Source organism: Carcharodon carcharias, chromosome 1, assembly GCF_017639515.1.
Source record: "Carcharodon carcharias isolate sCarCar2 chromosome 1, sCarCar2.pri, whole genome shotgun sequence".
Lineage (NCBI taxonomy): Eukaryota > Metazoa > Chordata > Chondrichthyes > Lamniformes > Lamnidae > Carcharodon > Carcharodon carcharias.
In genome coordinates, this window is record NC_054467.1 from 143975301 (window position 1) to 143999417 (window position 24117).

General features: G+C 40.5%; 1 protein-coding gene across 1 annotated transcript in view; it reads right to left on the reverse strand.

Moving 5' to 3' along the window:
* The window catches only part of guf1 (GTP binding elongation factor GUF1), a 35377-nt gene extending 12965 nt beyond the window's left edge, over positions 1-22412 (reverse strand). Inside the window, exons 1-14 of the mRNA XM_041196739.1 lie at positions 22225-22412; positions 20450-20561; positions 19705-19853; positions 19120-19200; positions 18679-18756; positions 17997-18080; positions 17507-17571; positions 13976-14179; positions 12714-12853; positions 12367-12490; positions 8934-9066; positions 8655-8798; positions 7058-7191; positions 2151-2252 (exon numbers count right to left, since the gene is read on the reverse strand). Of these exons, the coding sequence (XP_041052673.1) occupies positions 2151-2252; positions 7058-7191; positions 8655-8798; positions 8934-9066; positions 12367-12490; positions 12714-12853; positions 13976-14179; positions 17507-17571; positions 17997-18080; positions 18679-18756; positions 19120-19200; positions 19705-19853; positions 20450-20561; positions 22225-22380 (1706 nt within the window). The 5' untranslated portion in view covers positions 22381-22412. The remainder of the gene's footprint in view (positions 1-2150; positions 2253-7057; positions 7192-8654; positions 8799-8933; positions 9067-12366; positions 12491-12713; positions 12854-13975; positions 14180-17506; positions 17572-17996; positions 18081-18678; positions 18757-19119; positions 19201-19704; positions 19854-20449; positions 20562-22224) is intronic.
* Positions 22413-24117: the final 1705 nt, after the last annotated feature.

The window sequence follows — 24117 nt, forward strand, 5'->3', positions numbered from 1 at the left end:
GTATGAAGTGGAAGCATGGAAAATCCTGGAACTTCCCTGCTGAAGTAGCCATTCTTAAAGAAAGCTGGATGTTTCAGTTAGTGGTGACATTTCCTCTCTAATGTATGGTTCACTTTTTCGCCCCTCCAAAGAAGTGCAGAAACGGGGAAGGATGGGGATGCAAGAATAAGTCCAGTAACAAATGCAGAGAACATGCAAGAGCCTGATGGCATTTTATCACCTTTCGTACATGACATTTATATGCCAAAGGGGAGTTCATGAAGGGCCAGCAAACATAGAGGAATCCCTGTACCATTCACCACCCTGGATCCCCACTTTTTCTTTTCATTTGTTCATGGGATGTCAGTGATGCTGCCTAGGCCAGCATTTATTGCTCATCTCTAAGTGACCTTATTCAGGGAGAATTCAAGAGTCAACCACATTGCTGTGGGCTTGGAGTCACATGTAGGCCAGACCAGGTAAGGGCGGCAGATTTCCTTCCCTAAAGATAGGGTTTTATGACAGTTGGCAATTGTTTCCTGATCGTCATCATCTTTTAATTCCAGATTTTTCTTGGATTCAAATTTCACCATCTGCCGAGGAGGGATTCGAGCCCAGGTCTCCAGAGCATTACTCTGAGTCTCTGGCATACCACTATGCCACTGCCACCCCAGACCTTTCCACATATACCAAGACATGTCAAAGGATATCTTGTCTTCATCTGCCGCACTTTACAAGACAGGCTGTCACAATAATCTCCAGTCAAGAAATGAAACAGGGGTAGCTCTTCCCAGAAAAAATTATGACTGAACGAATACAGGCATTTGTTGAACAGGGCACAGAGCTTTCACAGGGGTCTAGATTCCTGGAGCAAAAGGTTTCCAAGATGGCATCCATAACAATCCATGGCTTAGTTAACAAAGGGTTTGCACTAAATTAATGTTGAGGTAGTATCTGACCACGGAAACATTTTTTCATACACATCAGTGGCCTTTCTCCAGAAAGCAACCATGAATTCTTCATTAGGCAGCTATCCACAGTGCCCACATTTTTGAAAGATGACTAAACTTTTGAGATAACTCCAGGGCTGTTGACCCCATAACAAGAGGTTGCCTCAGCATGGAAGCCTGAGCCACTGTGTGCTGTTATAAGGCCAGCATCTCAACCTATAGGTATGCTGTCCAACATTTGCACAATGAAAGAATAAGTGCAAATGGGCAGTAGTTGCAATTTTGAAATGGTACCTTGTGGAGAGGTGTGGGTGTGTGGAACTTGATCCATCCTGTATGCACCTCATAAGTGTGTACAAAAGTAAGAAGCAAACATGCTTTTGATTTCCTCCTAATACTAGCAACTTTGTTTTTATGTGCCGCAAAGTCCAACACATTCTGGGTAATTGTATAAACCCGACAACCACTCTCCCTATTTTGGACTGAAGGTCACCTTTCAGTAAAGCCACTTTTTGTGCCTGTGCTTTTACTGGAGATTGGGCTTAAACCGTAATTGGTTTACCTCTTAAGGTGTACCTTCTGCAGTACACCTCCAACTATTCTGCATTTAAGAGGACAATGTTACTGACAGGTGTCTGCTGTCTCACTCTGAACATTTGGTTCACTCCTCTGTGACAGCCATAACTTACCTGATAATCATGAGCTTTAAATTTAAGAGCTGTGGCAGCATCAATTTTACATGCATGCTACAGACCAAAATCTGTAGGCAAGCTTTGCATTTGCCATTAAGGTTTATTCAAATTAGTGGGGAAAGATGCCTATCAGAAAATTTGGAGTCTACCCTCTGAGCTGCCAATATAAATTACTCTGTGTCAGGTGCCAGCTTGATCACACTTCTGCAATTATAGTAAAATCAGGGTTTAGGTTTAAGTTCAGAAGTTTTAAACTCTCAAAGATACTTCTGCTGATGCAAGAGGTTTATAAAATACTCAACAAATTAACACTCAAGTTGAATGCCAATGCAATTTATTAGTTTTACTAAGGGGAAGGTTTTGAAAGAGTGCATCATAATTTCAAGTTTTTTGAAAGGTACTTGGTCCATTTCATCGCCATCTGAATCAGTAAAACATTCAGACCAGTAATAATTGGGAAAAACACATAGAAGCAAATAGTAGGTCTGCAGAAAAACATGAAAAGTACTGCATCAAATTGATGACTAACCTGTGCACAATTGTTGCAAGTTCCTCCACTAACTTTCCATTGAGGTAAATATCCATTTTAATCAGGTCAGCCACTTGGTATCCTGCATCTTCATAGTCAAAACTACAGGAACAAATAACATGCAAGAAAATTACTTAAATAAATCCTGGGATCAATTTAATCATATTTATGTCCAGTTTGAAAATAAATATTTGAGACATACATCAATTTTATACAAACCGTAAGTGGGGTGCAGACACATTTTACTGAAGGTAGCTGACTGTCCCTTTCATTTTTCTTTTGGATTTCTAGCATCCACAGTACATTGCTTAAGTTAAAGTGAGGTCAAATTTATTGTAAATGCTACTTTACATTTGTCTGCCTGCTATTAACATGGTACTCATATGATGCAATGAGTTGTTCACTAATCATAGCAATCAAACTCGATCAATTATTCTATAACAGACACAGAAATCATGAGGAAAACCCCAGTGCTGAAGAGCTTTGGGTACGGGTCCAAAGACACCTTTTTCCAAGCGTGCTACATGTACCGTGCCCCAAATTGCATCCCGAGATGCTATTTTCTGAAATACATCTAATTTGCATTTGAATGAATTAATACTAATTGCCTCCATTTTTTTTCCCTTGTGAGTCTGTTCCATATATTGACCACCTCATTCACTGGGAGATTATTTCTATAAATTTTGAATTTATTGCCTTTCAACGGCAGGCTGTAACCTCTGCTGCGCTGAAAAAGATGCAATAGCTTGTCATGGTCTACATTCTCTCACCTCTTTAGAATCCTAAAAACTGTAATCATATCACATCTCAACATTCTCTTTTCCAGTGAGAATATGCCCAATTAACATAATTGATCCTTATAATCTGATTCTTTTGATCAATTTATATTTGTCCAAAATGTAAGAGAGGATCACCATGGATTTGTAATGGTTGAGTCATATCTAACAAACTAGTTACATCTTTTGAGGAGGTAACAATGTGTTAAGTAAGGCAGTGCCTGTGGATGCAATCGATATGGATTACCAGAAGGTATTCAACAAGATCCCACATAAGAAGCAGTTATTTGCTGACAACATTAAATTAGGTGGCACAATAAATAACATAGATGGGAGCAGAAAGTTGTAAAGGGGCACTGATAAATTAAGTCAGTGGGCAAAACTGTGGCAGATTGTATTTAATGTCAAAAAGTGTGCAGGACTGTGGACCCAAGAAAAACAGATCAAAATACAGGATAAATGGAAAAATGTTAAGAACTGTGGATGAGGAGAAAGATTTTGAGTCCAAGTACAGAAATCGGTAAAAGCTGGTGAATATATACAAATGATAATTTAAAAAGTTAATTCAATGTTGCCCTTTATCTCAAGAGGAATACAAATGGATGAAAGTTATCTTAAGGGAGGTGGTGGCAGAGTGGTATTGTCACTGGACTAGTAATCTAGAGACCCAGGGTAATGCTCTGAGGACCCAGGTTTGAATCTCACGATTTTGATAATGACTATAAAACCACTGTTGTAAAAACCCATCTGGTTCACTAATGAGAAGGAAATCTGCTGTGCTTACCTGGTCTGGCCTACATGTGACTTCAGATCCACAGCAATATGGTTGACACTTAATGCCCTCCGAAATGGCCCAGCAAGCCACTCATTTGTATTAAACTGCTAAAAACTCTAAAAGGAATGAAACCAATGGACCACGTGGCATTGATCAAGGCACCACAAAGGAAAACGGCAAACTCAGCCCTGTCAATGCTGCAAAGTCCTTCTTACTAACATCTGGGGGCTAATGCTAAAATTGGGAGAGCTGTCTCACAGCTCCAGCAATTAGTCCAGCAATATCCTGACATAGACATTCTCACAGAATCATACTTTACAGACAATGTCCTTGACACCACCATCACCATCCCTAAGGTCGGGAGGGAATTGCCCTAGGAGTCCTCAACATTGACTCTGGAAGTCTCGTGGCACCAGGTCAAACATGGGCAAGGAAATCTCCTGCTGATTACCATGTAGCCCCCCAACCTCAGCTGATGAATCAGTGCTCCTCCATGTTGAAAACCACTTGGAGGAAGCACTGAAGGGCACAGAATGTACTTTGGGCAGGGGACTTCAATGACCACCACCAATAATGGCTCAGTAGCACCACTAAAGACCGAGCTTGCCAAGACTTAAAAGGCATAGCTGCTAGATTGGGTAAGCGACAGATGATGAAGGAACCAACAAGAGGGAAATACTTGACCTCATCCTCACCATCGTGCCTGCGCAGATGCATGTGTGCACAAAACTACCAGTAGAAGTGGTCACAGCACAGTCCTTGTGGAGACAAGTCCGCCTTCGCATTGAGGATACCCTCCAGCACGTTGTCTGGCACTACCACCGTGCTAAATCGGATACATTTCAAACAGGTCTAGCAGTTCAAGACTGGGCATCCATGAGGCGCTGTGGGCCATCAGCAGCAGCAGAACTGTACTCAACCGTAATCTGTAACCTCATGGCCCGGCATATCCCCCACTCAACCATTACCGTCAAGCCAGGGGATCAACCCTGCTCCAATGAAGAGTGCAGGAGGGCATGACAGGAGCAGCACCAGGCATACCTAAAAACGAGGTGTCAACTTAGTGAAGCTACAACACAGGACTACTTGCATATCAAACTGCAGAAGCAGCAAATGATTGACAGAGCTAAGCAATTCCACATCCAACAGATCAGATCTAAGTTCTATAGTCCTGCCACATCTTGTCATGAATGGTGGTGGACAATTAAACAACTCACTGGAGGAGGAGGCTACACAAATATCCCCATTCTCAATGATGAAGGAGTCCAGCACATCAGTGCAAAAGATATGGCTGAAGCATTTGCAACAATCTTCAGCCAGAGGTGCCAAGTGGATGATCTATCTTGGCCTCCTCTGGAGGTCCCCAGCACCACAGATTCTAGTCTTCAGCGAATTCAATTCACTCCACGTGATATCAAGAAACAGTTGAAGGCACTGGAAACTGCAAAGGCTATCGGCCCTCACAATATTCTGGCAATAGTACTGAAGACCTGTGTGCCAGAACTTGTCACACAACTCTAGCCAAGCTAGTTGAATACAGCTACTACACTGGCACCTACCCAGCTATGTGAAAAATTACCCAGGTATGTCCTGTACACAAAAAGGACAAATCCATCCTAGCCTATTACTGCCCCATCAGTTTACTCTCAATCATCAGTAAAATGTAGGAAGGGTCATCAACATTGCAAGCAAGTGGCACTTGCTTAGCAATAACCTGCTCACTGAACCTCCAATTGGCTTCCGCCACAGCCACTCAGCTCCTGGCCTCATTACAGCTTTGGTTCAAACATGGATTAAAGAGCTGAACTCCAGAGGTGAGGTGAGAGTGACTGCCCTTGACATCAAGGCAGCAATTTGACCGAGTGAGGCATCAAGGGGCCCCAGCAAAACTAGAGTCAATGGGAATCGGGGGAACACTCTCCAATGGTTGGAGTCATACCTACAAAGGAAGATGGTAGTGGTTGTTGGAGATCAATCATCTGAGTTCCAGGACATCGCTGCAGGAGTAAATGCTGGCCTGGCCAGTGGTGTCCACATCCCATGAATTATTTAAAAAAAGAGCTGTACAGAGGTCTGACTTGACCTCATGTGAAGTATTGCATTCAGTTCTGGGCACTGGGCCACAGGAAAGATATATTGCTGTTGCAGTGAATGCAACAGTTTCACTAAAAGTATATGGAGGTAAAAGGGTTAAATAATGAGGACAGGCTAGGATTATACTTCTTTGCATATAAGAGTGACTGGTGATCTAAGTGAGTTGTTTAAGATGATCAAAGGAGTTGATAGGGTATACAGAGAGAAACCATATCGTCTGGTAAGGGAGAGTTCAGGACAATGGTCATAAAGTTAAAATTAGAGCTAGGTTATCAGGAAGCACTTCCTTATACAGAAGGTGGTAGAAATCTGGAACTCTAGCCCTTTTAAAATTAATCAGGCTAGGCAAATTGAAAATTTCAAAACTGAGATTCATCGATTTTTGTTAGGTGTTAAGGATTACAGAACCAAGGTAGGTAGGTGAAGTTAAAATATAGATCAGCCCTTATCTAACTGAACGTGTTATTGGTTAGAGGGTCTACAGGCCTACTTATGTCCTAATCCCCCCCATCCCCTCAATTATTCTGATTACTTTATTCTTTGCCTAGCTATAATATTTTTTTCACACTATAGAGAACAGAATTGTACATAGATTCCAAGTGTGGTTGCACCAATAATTTATAAAGTGTCCTGATTACCTCATGATTTGGGCTGAATTCTGCTAGTATGAAACATCCCAACAATTTATTTACTTTACTCACTGCTGCTGAGAATTGTTATAATGGCTTCAACTGACCGTCAATCATGACCCCAAATTTCTTTAATTTTCCATGTACATTATTTTTTTTCCATTTAGCTAATAAACTCTTCCTGCATTTTTTATTTCCATGTCAAGTGCTTTCTGACTTTCATCTGCCAAACCTCTCTGTCCAATTCCCAAGTATATTCAAATCCAACTGTTGTTAATCTTGATCAGCTTTGGACTCTTATCATCTTCATCAACTTTTTATCAACTACAAGTTTAGCCACTGTGCTTGTGATTCCTAACTCCAGATCATTTATGGTCCTTCCTCCAATCTACTTATCCTTTAATGCTGCCCATCTGCTTTGTGACATGACTTTTCATGCTACTCAGAATTTACTTGTTTATTATAGTGTGAATGCAATCAGTCACAATTAGTTTATGGCTGGCAAGGGCCTTGTTCACAAGTGAACAGACATGTTGCCCGAATCCACAGGGTCAGCAGAGGAGAGGTGTGATGGTTGGGAAGGAATTTTTAAAAATTCAGTTTTGTTATCAAGTTAAATCTAGATGTTCCTACCTGGCATATCCTGAAGAAAGAGATTTTAGACTGTCGTAGAAGTCCACCACAATTTCATTTAATGGAAAAAGGTATTGCATCATAAGCCTGTGATCATCGATGTAAACCATATTCCTCTGAACTCCTCTCCGACTCTAAGACAAATCAGTACTCAATAAGGAATCCCTAAAGTTTGAAACTCAGTTAATAGGTATGAATTAGAAATACCTCCAAATAACATTTATTTTAAGCAGCAGCAACTTAATTTTGCTCATTAATTAAAACTACTGAGCAACAGATTTTAAACCATAAAACATCACGTACAAAGTCAGGAGGAAAGGATAAAGAAAAGTTCAAGTGGATGGGAACAATGGGAATAAAAATAAAGCAACGGTTTATTCTTAGTACATGCAACATTACAATGCAGGTCAAAGCAGCAAATTAATTTGGGTTTCAAATACAGAAGTATTATATGAAAAGAGTGCCAGAAACATTATATTTTGTGTAGTAGATTACAGGGGAATATTTCCTCTGGGAGCTGCAATACCATAACAGGATTATTACTTAGAAGATACAGTACAGAATCAAGCCATTCAGCTCAACCAGTATATGTTAGCATTAACGCTCCAGTCGAGCCTATAGTTATGGAATGCTGAGTCACCAACAGTTAACATATTATCTGACTTAATTTGTACTTGTTGTTTTACAGCAACTTCTGTCATTGAAATATAAACTGTAATAAATACTATTGTAACACATTATAAACTGGTGATATCTGGGATATACTTTAGGTAAAAAACATAGATTAAGTAGCAAAGGTTGAAGTGCCTTGTCCCATGTTTTTCTTCTAAACCAACACCTCTCCCCCAGGATTACACTGTGCTGGGGCTATGAAGGCCAAAGACAAAGTCTCGCTCATCTATTTGACATTGGTAGAGAGCTTGGTAATTCTGGAAGGTCATAGTGTGAACGCAATCAGTCACAATTAGTTTATGGCTGGCAAGGGCCTTGTTCACAAGTGAACAGACATGTTGCCCGAATCCACAGGGTCAGCAGAGGAGAGGTTTGATGGTTGGGAAGGAGATCGGCAAGATTAGCCCCTAGTGAACACGGTGAGTGGAAAGTTTGGTGAGAGAGTAAGATGGGATAATGGTAATGCTGCTTGTAATGAGCCAGTGCTAAGTGCCTTGATCCAACCCTTTGGAGGATGCCAAGAGAGGCACAGAGGAAAACTGTAGGCTTATCTAAGAGGGAGTCAAGCTTGGGACAGCAGCAAAAGAGCAGGAAGGTCAACCAGGAATGTGAGCAGAGATAGGAACCGGTTAATCACACTGCTGATCTCAGAGCTGACAACATTATTAGGGATTGACCATACAAATGGTGATCAGTTTGTCATAGAACAAATAGATCAGAGAGGCCGGGGTCTCACCAATGGTCAAACAAGCTCAATTCTTTTATTTTGTATTGATGAATCTCATCACAGCTTGTCTGTTCAAGTCAGGGTTTTTGAGGATCTATTGTAGCGATTCATAGTTCTGAAAAATGTGGTCCCTTTGCAATATATGATTAAGTAAAAATATTACCAGTAGACAATTGCTTTCTTATAGATTAAATGTACCTGACACAGAGATATTATTTTTCCAATGTAATCATCAGGGCTGAGGATAGTGCCAGTGACTACTGGCTCCAAATACTCTTTAACTTGTAATCTATCAGGAAAATGGCATGGATTTAAAATTGTAATTTCTTCTTCTCCGTATTCCTAAAATAATCAAAGTAAGTATATTGTACAGACTGATTTCAACTCTAAAATTGCATTAAAAAGTGATCTATTCATAGAAAGCTGTTCAATGGAATCAGATTTCAAAATATTAGGTCTGAAAATTAAGTACTTCACCTTGATTAACTTGCTGGATGACAGAATCGCCTTGTATGGAACAGTAGGAGCAGTAAGAATGACTGATGCATTATACTCTTGTTCCAAGCGCTGATTAAATACTTCCATGTGCAGAAGTCCTAGAAAACCCAACCTGGCAATAAGAAACATTCGCTTATCCTCAAAGTTGTTGTAAAATTGATTTTCTCTTACAAACAATACAACTCTGTGACGTAACATAAAACTATTTGAAATTCTATGAAAATGTGTTTACAGAATGCATGCATTAAGGTTTCTCTTAAAGTGGAGATGATTAAATACAAAAAAGCATACCTATGAATCCCTGTATTTTTTCAGTGTAAATTTTAGCTACATACACAACTGAAATGGCAGGATTCTATGTAGATGAGATCTAAGTACATTTGCCCATAATTCTTTCTGGTATTGTCTCCCTAAAAGGCAAACATTTGAGAGCTCCTCACTGTTAATTTAGTATCTATCCAATTTCATTCATGCTGCACTTGTGTGTGACATAAGTTGTTCTATTATAGCTACCACGTTTTATATTGAGATAATTGACAAGAATAGAAAAACACAAAAAAAGATACAAGAAAAATAGAAATATATTGATATAAAAAATACTGTGGATGCTGGAAATTGGAAATAAGAGAAAATTCTACAAATACTCAGCATATTGAGGCTTGGCTGAGAACCCAGACTCTCGTAAGAGGATTATGAGAGTGAGCATGTTTGCAGAGAAGTGTTGACTTTGTTTGACTGACAGCTCTATGAGGTTATAGTAAGTTTTTATTTTGTGATATCTTTTGTCAATGTTTCAATGTTTATTTGAAGAAGGTTACATACATAGAGCAGGAGTAGACCATTCAGCCCCTCCAGCTTGTTCTGCCATTTAATAAGGTCATGGCTGATCTGATAGTAACCTGAAACCTATATCCCACCTATCCCCAATAACCTTACCAAGAATTGATCCACCTCTGCCTTAAAAATATTCAAAGACTCTGCTTCCACCATCATAGGAGCTTCCATTATTGATACTTTAATATTCTATTTTATTAACACTTTTAAAGGGTTGTAAGAACACCATTTTTTTCTAAGAATTATGAATGGGTGTTTTTTCCTAAGCAGTTTCACACATACCATTGTTACCATATGGTTCATTGGTTCTATACATGGTATATAGAGGGTAAATAGGCATGGAAGGGCTATGAGTTGGCATGGAGGGTATGAGAGATCATTGGGGCGCTGGTGGGGCATGGAAATGACATTAGTAGGGGTGAGGAGGTATGAAGGGTGAGGGCCTAAAATGTAACCAAACAGCTGGGATGAAGTCCCAGAGAATAGATAAAAGCAAAATAAATAAGGACTCCATACCATTCTCTCTGTTCCTTCGCCTCCGTCGCATCTGTTCTGATGATGCCACCTTCAAAAACAGTTCCTCTGACATGTCTTCCTTCTTCCTTAACTGAGGTTTTTCACTCACGGTGGTTGACAGGGCCCTCAACAATGTCTGGCTCATCTCCCGCGCATCCGCCCTCACAACTTCATCTCCCTCCCAAAATCATGATAGGGTCCCCCTTGTCCTCACTTATCACCCCACCAGCCTCCGCATTCAAAGGATCATCCTCTGCCATTTCTGCCAACTCCAACATGATGCCACCACCAAACACATCTGCCCTTCACCCCCACCGGCAGCATTCCGTATGATCGTTCCCTCCTGGACACCCTTGTCCACTCCTCCATCACCCCCTACACCTCAACCCCTTCCCACAGCACCCTCCCATGCAACCGCAGAAGGTGTAACACTGCCCCTTTACTTCCCCACTCCTCACTGTCTAAGGGCCTAAACACTCCTTTCAAGTGAAGCAGCATTTCACTTCTGCTTCCCTCAATTTAGTCTACTGCATTCGCTGCTCTCAATGCGGTTTCCTCTACATTGGAGAAACCAAACGCAGACTGGGTGACCACTTTGCGGAACACCTTCGGTTTGTCCACAAGCATGACCCAGACCTCCCTGTCGCTTGCCATTTCAACACACCATCCTGCTCTCATGTCCACATGTCTGTCCTTGGCCTGCTGCAACGTTCCAGTGAAGCTCAACGCAAACTGGAGGAACAGCACTTCATCTTCTAACTAGGCACTTTACAGCCTTCCGGACTGAATACTGAGTTCAACAACTTTAGATCTTGACCTCTCCTCCATCCCCACCCCCTTTTCCAATAATTTATAAATATTTTTCTTGCTCGTCCTGCTTTCTACCCTTAATAACACCATTAGCACATTTTTTAGCTAATATCACCATCATAAACACCTCTTTGTCCTTTTGTCTTTGACATCTTTTGGCAATCTCCACCTATTACTGGCCCTCTATCCAGCTCTACCTGTCCCAACATCCCCTTAAACCAGCTTATAGTTTACCTCTTTTCTATTTTTCCTTAGTTCTGATGTAGAGTCATTCGGACTCGAAACGTTATCTGTATTCCTCTCCGCAGATGCTGTCAGACCTGCTGAGTTTTTCCAGGTATTTTTGTTTTTGTCCCAGAGAATAGAGGTGGGCTTTTTAATCAGCCTGCCTCAGCAGTCAGCCACCTCCCATGTCCCCTTCCAATGTGCTTCTGGGGACTGTGGGCCAGCCTCTATGCTGCCCCCCCCCCCCCCCCCACCCCTTCTCTGGAGTGAAAATAGCACATAAAGGGGCACTTTATGCTGGGTTGGGAAATTCCACGACACAAGCTACCTGCCTCAGTAGAGAAAAACTGGCTTGTAATCTCTGTATTACCAGGATAACAGCAATGTACATTTCGTAAAGCACATCTAACTTGGAATAAACATCCCAAGGCGCTTCACAGAAATGTTGACACCAAGCCTAAAAGGATAGTAACTAGGAAGGTCAGAAGCTTTACCAATGATGTGGGTTTCAAGGTGGGTTCTTAAATTCCAATATCTAAGATAGGAATAGGATTCTGTATGTACGTAAATTTTAGAAAGTGTTTCAAAATTTAATAATCTCTATTTAATATATGTAACCTTAATGAAATTTAATACAAAGTCTTCTTTGATACAATAGATGATGTTTGCTGGGCGCATGCTCACTTTATCATTTATCAAGAGGAATATCACTGATTGGTAATCATAAATGAACTGTCACAACTTCAGAAGAAATAAAATGGCCGTCCAATCAGTGGGAGATGGAGGGGTAAAAATCAACACTATTCCTAAAAAGAATTATTGGATTATAGCGCAACAATATCGCTTAGTTTTGATGTTTCAAAGTTAATTACTCATTTCCTAAAATGCAATGCTGCCAAAATAAATACTGGAGATCAGAAAAGCATTTGCGCCTTTAATGAGGAAAGATAAAACTAAGAGGAGAAAGATATTGTATTAAAAAACATGAATGCCAACAGTTATCACAATGCATAATCTTGTCGCTCACCTCCAGCCAGCTCCCAGGGCTGGGCTGCTGTCCCGATGAACTGTCACACTGGAGTCATTCAGCGTTAGCTTCTCCACTGCTTTCCTTAAGTTGGTATATTCAGATTGGTCAACAGGGTACATTCCTTTGATATCAAACCATTATGTCAGTGAGGACACAGAACAGAACACTGCACTCAAACAACTTGGATAATTTAACAGAAAATAAAACTGACAGATGATCAGTTAATTTTTATAATAAATGTCACTTCAGCTGACAACACTACGTCTTTGAAAGATGTCAGTGCTGTAAAACATACTTTGTGATCTGGAAACGGACTTCTTACCATCCCATCAAAGTTTCCTTACCTGCAAAGACCATTGGTTTAGCAGGTTTGAACCCTGCTAGTGGTTCCACAGACTGTTTCTGTAAATGAAAAGTGTCTCCAATCTGTGCCTCCTTCACTTCCTTCATTCCAGCCACTAGATAACCCACTTGTCCAGCATATCTACACAATAAAATGCGGTTACAGTCAAAATGTACAATTGGTATTCTGGAACCTCTCCATTCCAAGTAATCAACAAACTAAAACAAAACTGAACTATTGCACTAACAGGTTTGTATCATTTGACTATCAAATTATATGATTATAATGCAATTTGTAATTGGACTGTAACACACCTTAGCCTATTTATTTATTAAGACCATAAGACAGAGGAGCAGAAATTAGGCCATTTGGCCCATCAAGTCTGCTCTGCCATTCAATCATGGCTGATAAGTTTTTCAACCGCATTCTCCCACCTTCTCCCCGTAACCTTTGATCCCCTTACCAATCAAGAACCTATCTATCTTGGTCTTAAATACACTCAATGACCTGGCCTCCACAGCCTTCGGTGACAATTAAAAATGTAGTTTAGAAGCCACTAATAACCATTCTCGTTCTTGAAGAGAAAGTATGAAAAGCTAAAGAAATTTATAAAAGTGAGGCTTAATTTTGCAGCTGTTTTGTAAACCATGCAGATCCCAAAAACTTAGCACTGCCAAGTGACTCAGTCAGGGTGGTGCATAATCTATTTATAGCAGGGACTTGCTTTTCATGGCAAATTTATTTTAGATTTAAGTAGTAGTTTGCTTAGTAGTATAGAACTTGAATATTGCTGAAAAGAGAGACATGTTGTCAAAGCTTTTCGTCTTCAACTCAGGACTAACCCAAGAATGACAAATTTCAAACGATCACAACAATTTATACCATAGGACCCTTTTCTCCCATACTGAAATGTCTGTCTTTTCAAAAGCATTCAAATTCTATTCTGTACCAAAGTAGTCCAACGAATCTAACTCTTAAAATCCGCTAGGACATTTTCAATATGCTCAGTTATAAAAGAGGGAAAAAAAGTCCCTGAGGAGTAATGAACCACCATCTAAAATTGGGACATACTCTACAGCTCAACAGATTACTCAATGGGAGACAGTGAAATGCAGAATTTGGTTAACTTGTATAGAAGTTGAGTCCGAATTGTTGCGTTTTCCTTATGAACTGAATTTTGATTCGGCTGAGTAGCATCTACGCAAACCATTATTGCTCTAATATTTGTGAACATGACACTGAGACACAGCAGTGACTCCTTACAGTTTTTCCACTGGATATTGGTCAGGCCTCAGGATTCCAACTTCATTAACTTCATACATCTTCTTTGTATATGAGGACATTATTTTGTCCCCCTTTTGCACCCATCCATCAAAAAGTGCAATACTGGCTATGACTCCTCTGTAGTGGTCATAAGTGGAGTCGAATACCAAAGCTCGCAGTGGATCTGAAAGGTGTGCACGTGGCCTGAAATAAAAATACATTGCAATGCTATCATTTAGTTAATTCTAATTCAGTTGTTAATATCAGAATTTATGTAGTCAAAATAAAATTGAAATACGATGTGGAAACAGTTCTGATATTTGTAACCCAAAACATCTGCCTGAAACTAGCAGCCAGCTATTACTTATTGTTACAAGACCAGAGAATTTGCCTGAGTCTTCAAATGACAGATAGGATTCTCTGGGGACATGGGTTCAAATCCTACCATGGCAGCTGGCGGAATTTGAATTCAGTTAATAAATCTGGAATATAAAGCTAGTCTCAGTGATAGGGACCATGAAACTATCATCGATTGTTGTAAAAACCCATCTGGTTCACTAATGCCCCTTTAGGGAAGGAAATCTGCCATCTTTACATGGTTTGGCCTACAAGTGACTCCAGACCCACATCAATCTGGTTGACTCTTAACCACCCTCTGAAATGACCAAGCAAGGTCAGTTCAAGTGCAATTAGGGATGGGCAACAAATGCTGGCCTTGCCACCGATGCCCACATGCCGTGAAAGAATAGAGAGAAAAATAAAAGTCGTCTTTACAAAGTAGCACTTTACTTTGCAGAGACACAAAACTGATAGTATAACTGCACATTCAGATCCCAATCAGACCCTGGAACACTACAATGTCAGGTTCCCTTGCAGTGGGCCACCTCAGACCAAATAAGCTTGATATATAATTGCATATTGCTCCAGTTAGCTCAGTTGGCTAGTGTGTGGTTCAGAATAACTCCAAAAGCACAATTCCCTTTCGGCCTGAGGTAGTCTTGGAACCCACTCCTCACTCTGCCTCTGTGAGTGGAAGGCAATGGAAAAGCACCATTGATAAAGACTGCCAAGAAAACTGCACATCAGCAATGAGCCAAAGGCCTTCAAATTCACTCTCAAAAACATTTAAAGTTTAGTGGCTAGAAGTGGATCTCTGCATACTTAATTTTTAAAAGAACTCCTTTATTGGTTGTGAGGCTGCATTTATTGCTTTCTCGATTAATCCAGAGAAATTGGCCTTCTTGAATTACAGCAGTCTTGCATGATAGTCTAAGGATATTAGGTAGGGAATTGTAAGACATTCACCTCCTTGCAATGATAAGTTGATTGTGCGTGGAGGAACAGAATTTGGGGTTGATGGTGTACCCACAATATCTTTTCTTTTTGATTGCAAAAGTTGCCAAAGGCTGTGGTAGGGTGGTGGTGAACAGGGGAATCAAATATTTAGCAGGAAAGAGAATTTTATATCCAATTGGAAGAATACAGAGAAAATCTACTGCTGTTGAAGTAAACAAAGTAAGTTGCTACAGTACATACTGAAGTCAAAATACATCAGTAGGAGTGGAGGTCAATGGTAGCCACATATAGGTGTACAGTCTTGCAGACATCTACTTAGCTATAATATAATGAAGCTAAGAACAGGTACTTCAGTTTCATATTTGGAAAACAGATAGACAATACTGTAACCATATTAGCAAATAGTCACTGTTGTAATGTATTGCTGATGCTCAATCAACTGGATATTTTAATATTACAAATATTAAAACTGAATAATTAAGGTCAAGATTTGTTTTATTTGGTTAACATTTAATATTGCGCTTTCCAATCAGCAGAGAACTTCTATTACATGGACTGCAGTGGTTCAAGGAGGAGCTCAGCTTCTCAAAGGCAGTTAGGGATGGGCAATAAATGCTGGCCTATCCAGCGATGCCCACATCCCATGAATGAATAAAAAAAAGTTAAAGCAGTCTTGCTAAAGCCAGGTCCCGGAGGTAGGGGGACAATGTCCTATCACACTGCATCCGTTATGTCAGTTATTTTATTTATACATTCATGGGGTGTGTGGTCTACCAAGGCCAGCACTTATTGCCCATCACTAACTACCCTTGAGAAGTGATGAGCCAATTTCTTGAACTGCTGCAGCCCATGTGGTGAAGGTACTCCCAGAGTGTTAGGTAGGGAGTTCCAGGATTTTGACCCAGCTGAAGAAACTGAAGGAATGGTGATATGTTACCAAATTAGGATGGTGTGTGACTTGGAAGTGAACTTGCAGGTGGTGGTGTTTCCTGTGCATCTGCTGCCCTTGACCTTCTAGGTGGTAGAGGTCGTGAGTTTGGGAGGTGCTGTTGAAGAAGCCTTGGTAAGTTTACTGCAGCCACATGGAGCCAGTGGATCAATGGCTTTGTTTCCCATTCCCACTCAGTTACCTTTGGTATCCCCTAAGGTTTGTTTCTTGGTCCCTCTCCTTTACATGCTGTTCCTCAGCAGCATCATCCATAGCCACAATGTCAGTTTCCACATGTGCACTGACAACACCCAGCTTTATCTCAGTAGCTTTCTCTCTCTCAATCAATCTCACCACTATCTCTAAAGTGTTAGATTGCTTCTCTGATATCAGAGGAACAGAATTTTATTCCAATTAAATGTTGGGAAGACTGAAGTCATTGTCTTTGGTCCCCGCCAGAAACACCGTTCCCTCACCATCGACTCCATTCTTCTCACTGGCAACTCTCTGAACATCTGCCCTAATATCCCCTTGCGTAGCTTGGTGTCGTAATTTTTTTTATAATGCCTCTCTGAAGTACCTTGGGATGTTTTATCACATTGAAGGTGCTGTTAAATACAAGTTAACAGTATGGTGGATGGGATGCTAATCAAGCAGGTTGTTTTGTCCTGGATGGTGTCAAGCTTCTTGGGTGTTGTTGGAGCTACACTCATCTAGGTAGGTAGGGAGTATTTCCATCACACTCCTGCCTTGTGCCTTGTAGATGAGGAAAAGGCTTAAGAGAGTCGGCAGGCAAGTCATTCATTACAGAATTCGCAGCCTCTGACCTGCTCTTGTAGCCACAGTATTTATGTGGCTGGTCCAGTTAAGTTTCTGGTCAATGGTCACACCTCAGAACGTTAACAGTGGGGGGTTTCAACCAAGACTATGCTGTTGAATGTCAAAGGAAGGTGATTAGACAATCATTTTAATTAATTTGAAAGGTTGTTTAATGACCAAAGTTTGAGAGTTGTATGTTTTGGCTCTGAAGACAGATCATACAGACTCGAAACGTTAATTCTATTTCTCTTTCCACAGATGTTGCCAGACCTGTGGAGATTTTCCAGCATTTCCTGTTTTTATTTCAGATTTCCATAGTATTTTGCTTTTATTATAATCATGGAATTAAAATTAATCCTGACTTACTGACGATACTTGGAAGCAGCCATTTTGAAAATAATCCTGCTGCTTATAATAGAATCTTGTTTTCAATTTAAACCCTTAGTACAAGAAAAGTGCTCAGAAACATTTAAGTCAAAGATACTTACGGAGGAATTTTTTCAACAACTTTTTCCAAAACTTGGTCTACGTTTGTTCCTAGTTTGGCTGAAATCTAGCAAATATAGAAGAAAGCACTAAGTGTAAATTCGAAGCTACATGCTCCACATCGTGATAATAATCAACTTTTCTTTAAATACAGTTAATTGGATCAAGATGTAAAATAATACCAGTTTTGTTAGTTTTCTTACAAACTGGATCAAGACAAAGTTTTCTGAGCAAACAAATCCTGATCTTTCAGTGTTGTAGGTTAACCTCTACATTGCTACTGAGTATATGTCACAGCTGTGTTAAACTGCAGGGTTAATAAAACGAAATTTTGGTATACTAAGCAAACTACTGTTTTAATAGTACAATTAACAAGTTTACAGTGGCTATTATTATGAACATTAAGCATGGTAATTTAACGTTGTGGATAGTATCTGCAGTCACTCACTAGGGGAAATCATTGGCCAACTTGACAACTGAAAAGTTTCATACCTGAATGCATTCCTCTGTAGGAATATCAAAGATCTTTTCAATCTGTTTTGCAACTCTGTCAGGTTCAGCATGCTTGAGGTCAATCTACAGAGATAAATTCACAAGTTTTTTATTAAAGTGAATGATTTGTATATGAATTATTTTGTTTCGTTTTAGTCTTGATTTTAAATCCTGGTTTTCAAATACCTCTGTAAATTTGTCCCTCGCTATAATCTCCACCAGCCCAGAACCCTCCAAGATATCTGGGCTCATCTAATTCTGGCCACTTGAGAATTCCTGATCTTAATTGCTCCACCATTGGTGGCCATGCATTCAGTTGCCTAGGACCTAAGCTCAAGTATTCCCTCCCTACACCTCTCCACTTCACTTTCCACCTTTAAAGCATTATTTAAAACCTATGTCTTTAACTAAGCCTTTGGCCATCTGGCCAAATATTTCCTTATGTGGTTCGGTGTCACACTGTTTTATAATGTTCCCATGAAGCGCCTTGGAACATTTCATTACATTAAAGATGCTATGTAGATTAGTTGTTGTTCTTTTATTCAGTTCTTTGAGCCGAGGTTAAAAGAAAGACCATTGTTTGCATCTTTCCAGTGTATTCCTCTTAAAAAGAGAAAAGCATTCAACTTAAAGAAAATATCTAGAAACAGCCAGAAATAAATAAATGAGAGTGTCTACTTACCTTGTTTATCACTGGAATTATCATTAGCTGGGATTCAAAGGCAAGAAAGAAGTTTGCCACAGTCTGGGCTTGAATACCCTGGGGGGGGAGGGGGTGGGGGGGGGGGTGGGGGGGGGGGGGGGGGGGGACAGGGAGGACAGATGAAACAGAAAATTTATTGAACAATACATTCTACAAACCTGACAGAAGTACCGACAGACAAAATATGAACCGAACAACAAGTATTTCACAGAATAACACATCTGAACAAAGTCACAGATTCTACAAACTCATTTGCTTTAATGCTTTTTAATCAATACCCAGAACAGAGAAAACTAACAGTCACATTTCAGTCTAAAATGCTAATGTAGCAGATATCTTGTGTTTACACTGTACCAAAAAGAGTGCAATAGTGATGACCAAAACCAGACAAAATATACAAGCGCAATGTGACCAATTTACCTCATTGGCATCCACTATCAGCAGTACACCCTGACAAGCAGACAATGATCGAGAAACTTCATAGCTGAAATCCACATGACCCTGTAAGGAAAGGCAGAGTTGAAAGTCTTCCGAATGTGTAAAGATATATTTTACAAAGAAGAAATTTAATAATTTAAATACAACGGCAAAATGTATTTTTCTAGATATAGTAAACACAACCCAGTATGTAACTGTAAATGTATTTTTATAACAATATGAGGTATGTCAAATAACAGCCAAAATACAAAGAGCCACCCAATGACAGCTCAGTCAAATACGTTGCCCTAAAACTGGGTTTGGCAGTGGAGCATCATTGGCTTGAAGCTACTTTCAGCTGCAAGTTACCAGGTCCACTTACTCTTGCAGGTCCCCAGGTCCATTTACTCTTGCATGTTTCCAGGTCTATTTATTCTGACAGGGTAAATGGGGATTTCTGGAAACCTGCAATGCCCAGGGCAATCACAGTCACAAAGGTGACTCCAGATGGGCTTGCTTGAGCTGTTACTGAACCTGTTGCCCTCAAAAAAGCATTGATAACATTAAAGAGAAATATTTTGAACTTACTGGTGTATCAATGAGGTTTAATAGATAAGTCCTTCCTGCATGATGGTAAAAGAGAGTTGCTGTCTGTGCTTTCACAGTGATACCTCGTTCTCGCTCCACTTGAAGTTTATCTAGTACTTGCTTGTTGCGTTCAGTTTTGACAATTGCCCCTGAAAATGTATTACTTAAAATATTTAAGATATATTTTTTCAATCAGGTGTATGTAAAATGCTATACACATTTAGTGTAGTACTAAACATTAAAAAAGCAAACATTTAAACAAAGTAACAAGCCCTCAAAGTGACGCTCATTTCTTTCAATCTGATCTCGAAAGATGTTTGTTTCCTTTACATTTCCTTCCAAATCTGGTGCTCCAATTTTAGCCCTGTTCTATTATTTTATATTCGTCAGCACAGGGATAGTTAGCCCCAACATACAACTGCTCTGATTTGAGCCATGATATTCTTGGTACAAAATCTGCCTCTGCAATGAAATCAGACATCGCTCATGCAATTATGCATCACTGTTCTTCACTTAGGAGACATAATTGTAACTGGCTGCAATACACCAGGAAGCAATACACTAAACTTTAGTGACTAAAGCAAACTATTTAAAATAAAAGGAGAAATAGCAACAACTGAAATGCCACATACTGTAAACTGTCTAATTCATTTTCATAGTTGCAAAGTTGAATTCTTTTTAAAAAGGTTATGTAACAAATTTCAAGATTAAAGAGTAAACATCTATTTGTTGTGCAAATATTTACCTGTTATCTCCAGGAGTCTATCTGCTAGTGTACTTTTCCCATGGTCTACATGCGCTATGATGCTGAAATTCCTAATATTTTCTACAGGAAATTCAGACAGGTCATATTTATCCTGCAAAAGATGATCACAACTTTGGTTATGTGTATGAAAGGGAGGGGGAAAAGTTATCTTAAAAGACAGAGCCAATCTCTCCTGCAAACTAAGATAAAAGCAAAATACTGCAGATGCTGGAAATCTGAAACAAAAACAGAAAATGCTGGAAAAACTCAGCAGGTCTAACAGCATCTGTGGAGAGAAAGACAGAGTTAACGTTTCGAGTCCATATAAAGAAGTCATGTGGACTCAGAACGTTAACTCTATCTTTCTCTCCACAGATGCTGTTAGACCTGTTGAGTTTTTCCAGCATCTTGTTTTTGTCTTCTGCAAACTAATTGGCTCCTAGTTTTACATGTAAAAAGTATAATAGTACAGGGTATATTTAATGATAATTTTGTTACCACAGAATGGATATTACCTTGATGGGTCTTTTCAGATTTTGTGATAGTCTTTTACACTTATGAAGAAAATGAGTTTAGTAAAAAATGCTATAGCACCTGTAAAGGCACTTGGCAGTGACGATGAAGCTGAACTAGTTAATGAAGAACTACTAGTTCTGACTTTGCCCAAAGGATTAACCTGCCTTTTTTTCTTTGCTATGGATCTGTTGCATACTTCCAATACTTTATTTATCGGCAAATTAACTTATTTGGTGCTGCTAAAATTCCCACTATTCTGATCCTTTAATTCAGCATGTATAATTACATACATAATTTGTCTTAAACTATTTAATTTTATTGCTGCAATACCACCATTTTGCTACTCTGCAGGATAAATACACTACAGTCCAATTCCATTGTATCACCTATGTCGAAGAGGAATAACGGAAGAGGCTGATTTTATCATTAGGAGCATGTATAGAATAGCTTAAAAACAAAAAAATGGTGGAAAAACTCAGCAGGTCTGACAGCATCTGTGGAGAGAAAGACAGAGTTAACGTTTTGAGTCCATATGACTCAATGAGTCCATATGTTGTTATAGAATAGCTTACATTTTTTATCATTTAAACAGGGATGGATGATTAATCACAACAGATAGTACCACATCTTAAGCCTGCAGAGCAGCAGCAGCACAGAGCAACAATTGCTTATTTTTACATAAAATGTATGCTTTATGAGAATGAATACACGGCATGCAGGTTTCCTGCAAAAGGGGTCAGTCTGCAGTTTGATCATCCTGTGCCATGTTCCTGCAGTAACTTGAGGTGAACTGTGTAGAATCCAGCTCTACCTGTCCCACACCACACCCCACCCCCCCCCAACCAGCTTATATTTCCTCATTTCTATATTTCCTTAGTTCTGATGAGGTGTCATAGGGATTCGAAACGTTAACTGTGTTCCTCTCCGCAGATGCTGTCAGACCTGCTGAGTTTTTCCACCTATTTTTGTTTTTGTTCCTGCAGTAACTGTTGTGTGAGACAGTTTGGTAAAGTTGTCAAAATCAACAGCAGCTTAAACAGTGGCCGGGGCGGGGGGGGGAATGTACGCTGAAGAGTGATTTGATTTTTATTAGAGTGAGGACGAGCCGTCAGTGAGCGATTCAACTGCTGCCCATGGTTGGGGGGCGGGGGGCACGACACCGCCCGGCCTCTATGGCCCATTCCCCGGCCACTCCACTCCGGACCTCTCTTCGCTGGCTTGTGCCCATTTCAAGGGCCTCCAGCGCCGCGCTCGGTCACCTTTTCCCGCTGTAGACAGTCTCCTCTCCCGGGCGGTCCTCCTCCTGGTGAGGTAGCTCCGGGCCCGCCGTGCTGCTGCCGCCGCCACTTCACACAGACACTTGACACCCTGCTGCCAGCGAACCGCACCATTAAGCGGCCGAGGCCAGTCAACATGGCGGCCGCGCAAGGGGCGCAGCCTCAGTTTAAGGAGCACGTGATGCCTAGTGCACGTGATTCCGGGCCACGCGCTGGCGAACTACTGAGCATGCGCGGTCGCGATTAATCGTGGAGGAGGAAACATTTTGCACATTTGCAGAGCATCATTAGCATTTTGCAAGTTTTCATCCCCTACCATTTGAGGCTGGAAATGTTGGGATTAAGATGCTGATCAACAAAGAATGCGATAAATGTCAAAATGAAACGAATCTATATATATATGTACTTTTAAAAAAAATGCATTCATCCACTTTTGAACAAAAACAAAGACGTCATATTGGACTCGAAGTGTTAACTCTGTTTCTCTCTCCACGGATGCTGTCACAACTGCTGAGTTTTTCCAGCACTTTCTGCTTTATTTCAGGTGTTCCGTGGCCTGGTTAACAGTAAAACGAACACGGAGCCAACCAATTTTATAATGTCAGAAACATTATACAGTGTATAATTGCAATTCACATTGCATTATTCTACCAAGAGTTCAGGCTACAAGATTAATTATTTCATTGCAATATTTAAACCAGATGGATTTTGATCCAGACCAAATCCTTAAATCACAACATGATTTACTAAATGTCAGAGCCTTTTTTTTAAAATATACTTTATTCATAAAATATCTGGAAGAACATTACAAAACATTTCAAAATTACCATCATAAAAAGTACAATCAGATTCAACTTTTACACATGGATCGCAAGGTGCACCAATACAATCAATGAATATTACAATCATTTCAATATGGTCATTACAGGCAATCAGACAACGGTATTGGAGTTATCAACAGACAACATGTTGCACTCTGAGGTGCTTCAATACAATTATAATACAATTAGTATTCAATGCGTACATTCATTTTGAGCGGTACAGACTGAGGGGCTCTCAACAGTTCCCAACCCTTCGGTGCACATTGGTAGAAAGGTCTTAGACAGCGACCTTTCCTCATTGCGCCTTTGCGGCGGCTGCCCCAAGCTTTAATACGTCCCTCAGCATGTAGTTCTGGACTTTGGAATGTGTCGGTCTGCAACACGGTCGGAGACAACTCTTTGTGCTGAAAGACCAACAAGTTTTGGGCAGACCAAAGAGCATCTTTCACCGAGTTGATGATCCTCCAGCTGCAGTTCATGTTTTTCTCGGTGTGTGACCCGTAGAGCACAGAGTCCTGTGTCACAGAATTGCTCGGGATAAACCTCGACAGAAACCACTGCATCTCTCTCCAGACCTTCTTTGCAAAGGCACAATCCATAAGGAGGTGAACAACAGTCTCGTCCCCACCACAGCCATCTCGAAGGTAACGTGAAGAGGGGGTGAGACATCTGGCATGTTGGAAGGATCTGACGGAGAGAGCCTTTCTCACCAGCAGCCAAGCTACATCTTGGTGCTTGTTGGAAAGTTCTGGCGATGAGGCATTCTGCCAAATCACTTTGACAGTCTGCTTGGGGACCATCCCACAGGATCCACCCTCCCCTTTTCCCGCAGGGCCTCTAAGACATTACGTGCCAACCACTGCCTGATGGACTTGTGGTCAAAGGTGTTTCTCTGCATAAATTTTTCCACGAGGGACAGGTGGTATGGCACGGTCCAACTACTTGGAGCGTTCCGCGGTAGGGTGGCCAGACCCATCCTTCGCAACACAGGGGACAGGTAGAACCTCATCACGTAGTGACACTTGGTGTTTGCGTACCGAGGGTCTACGCACAG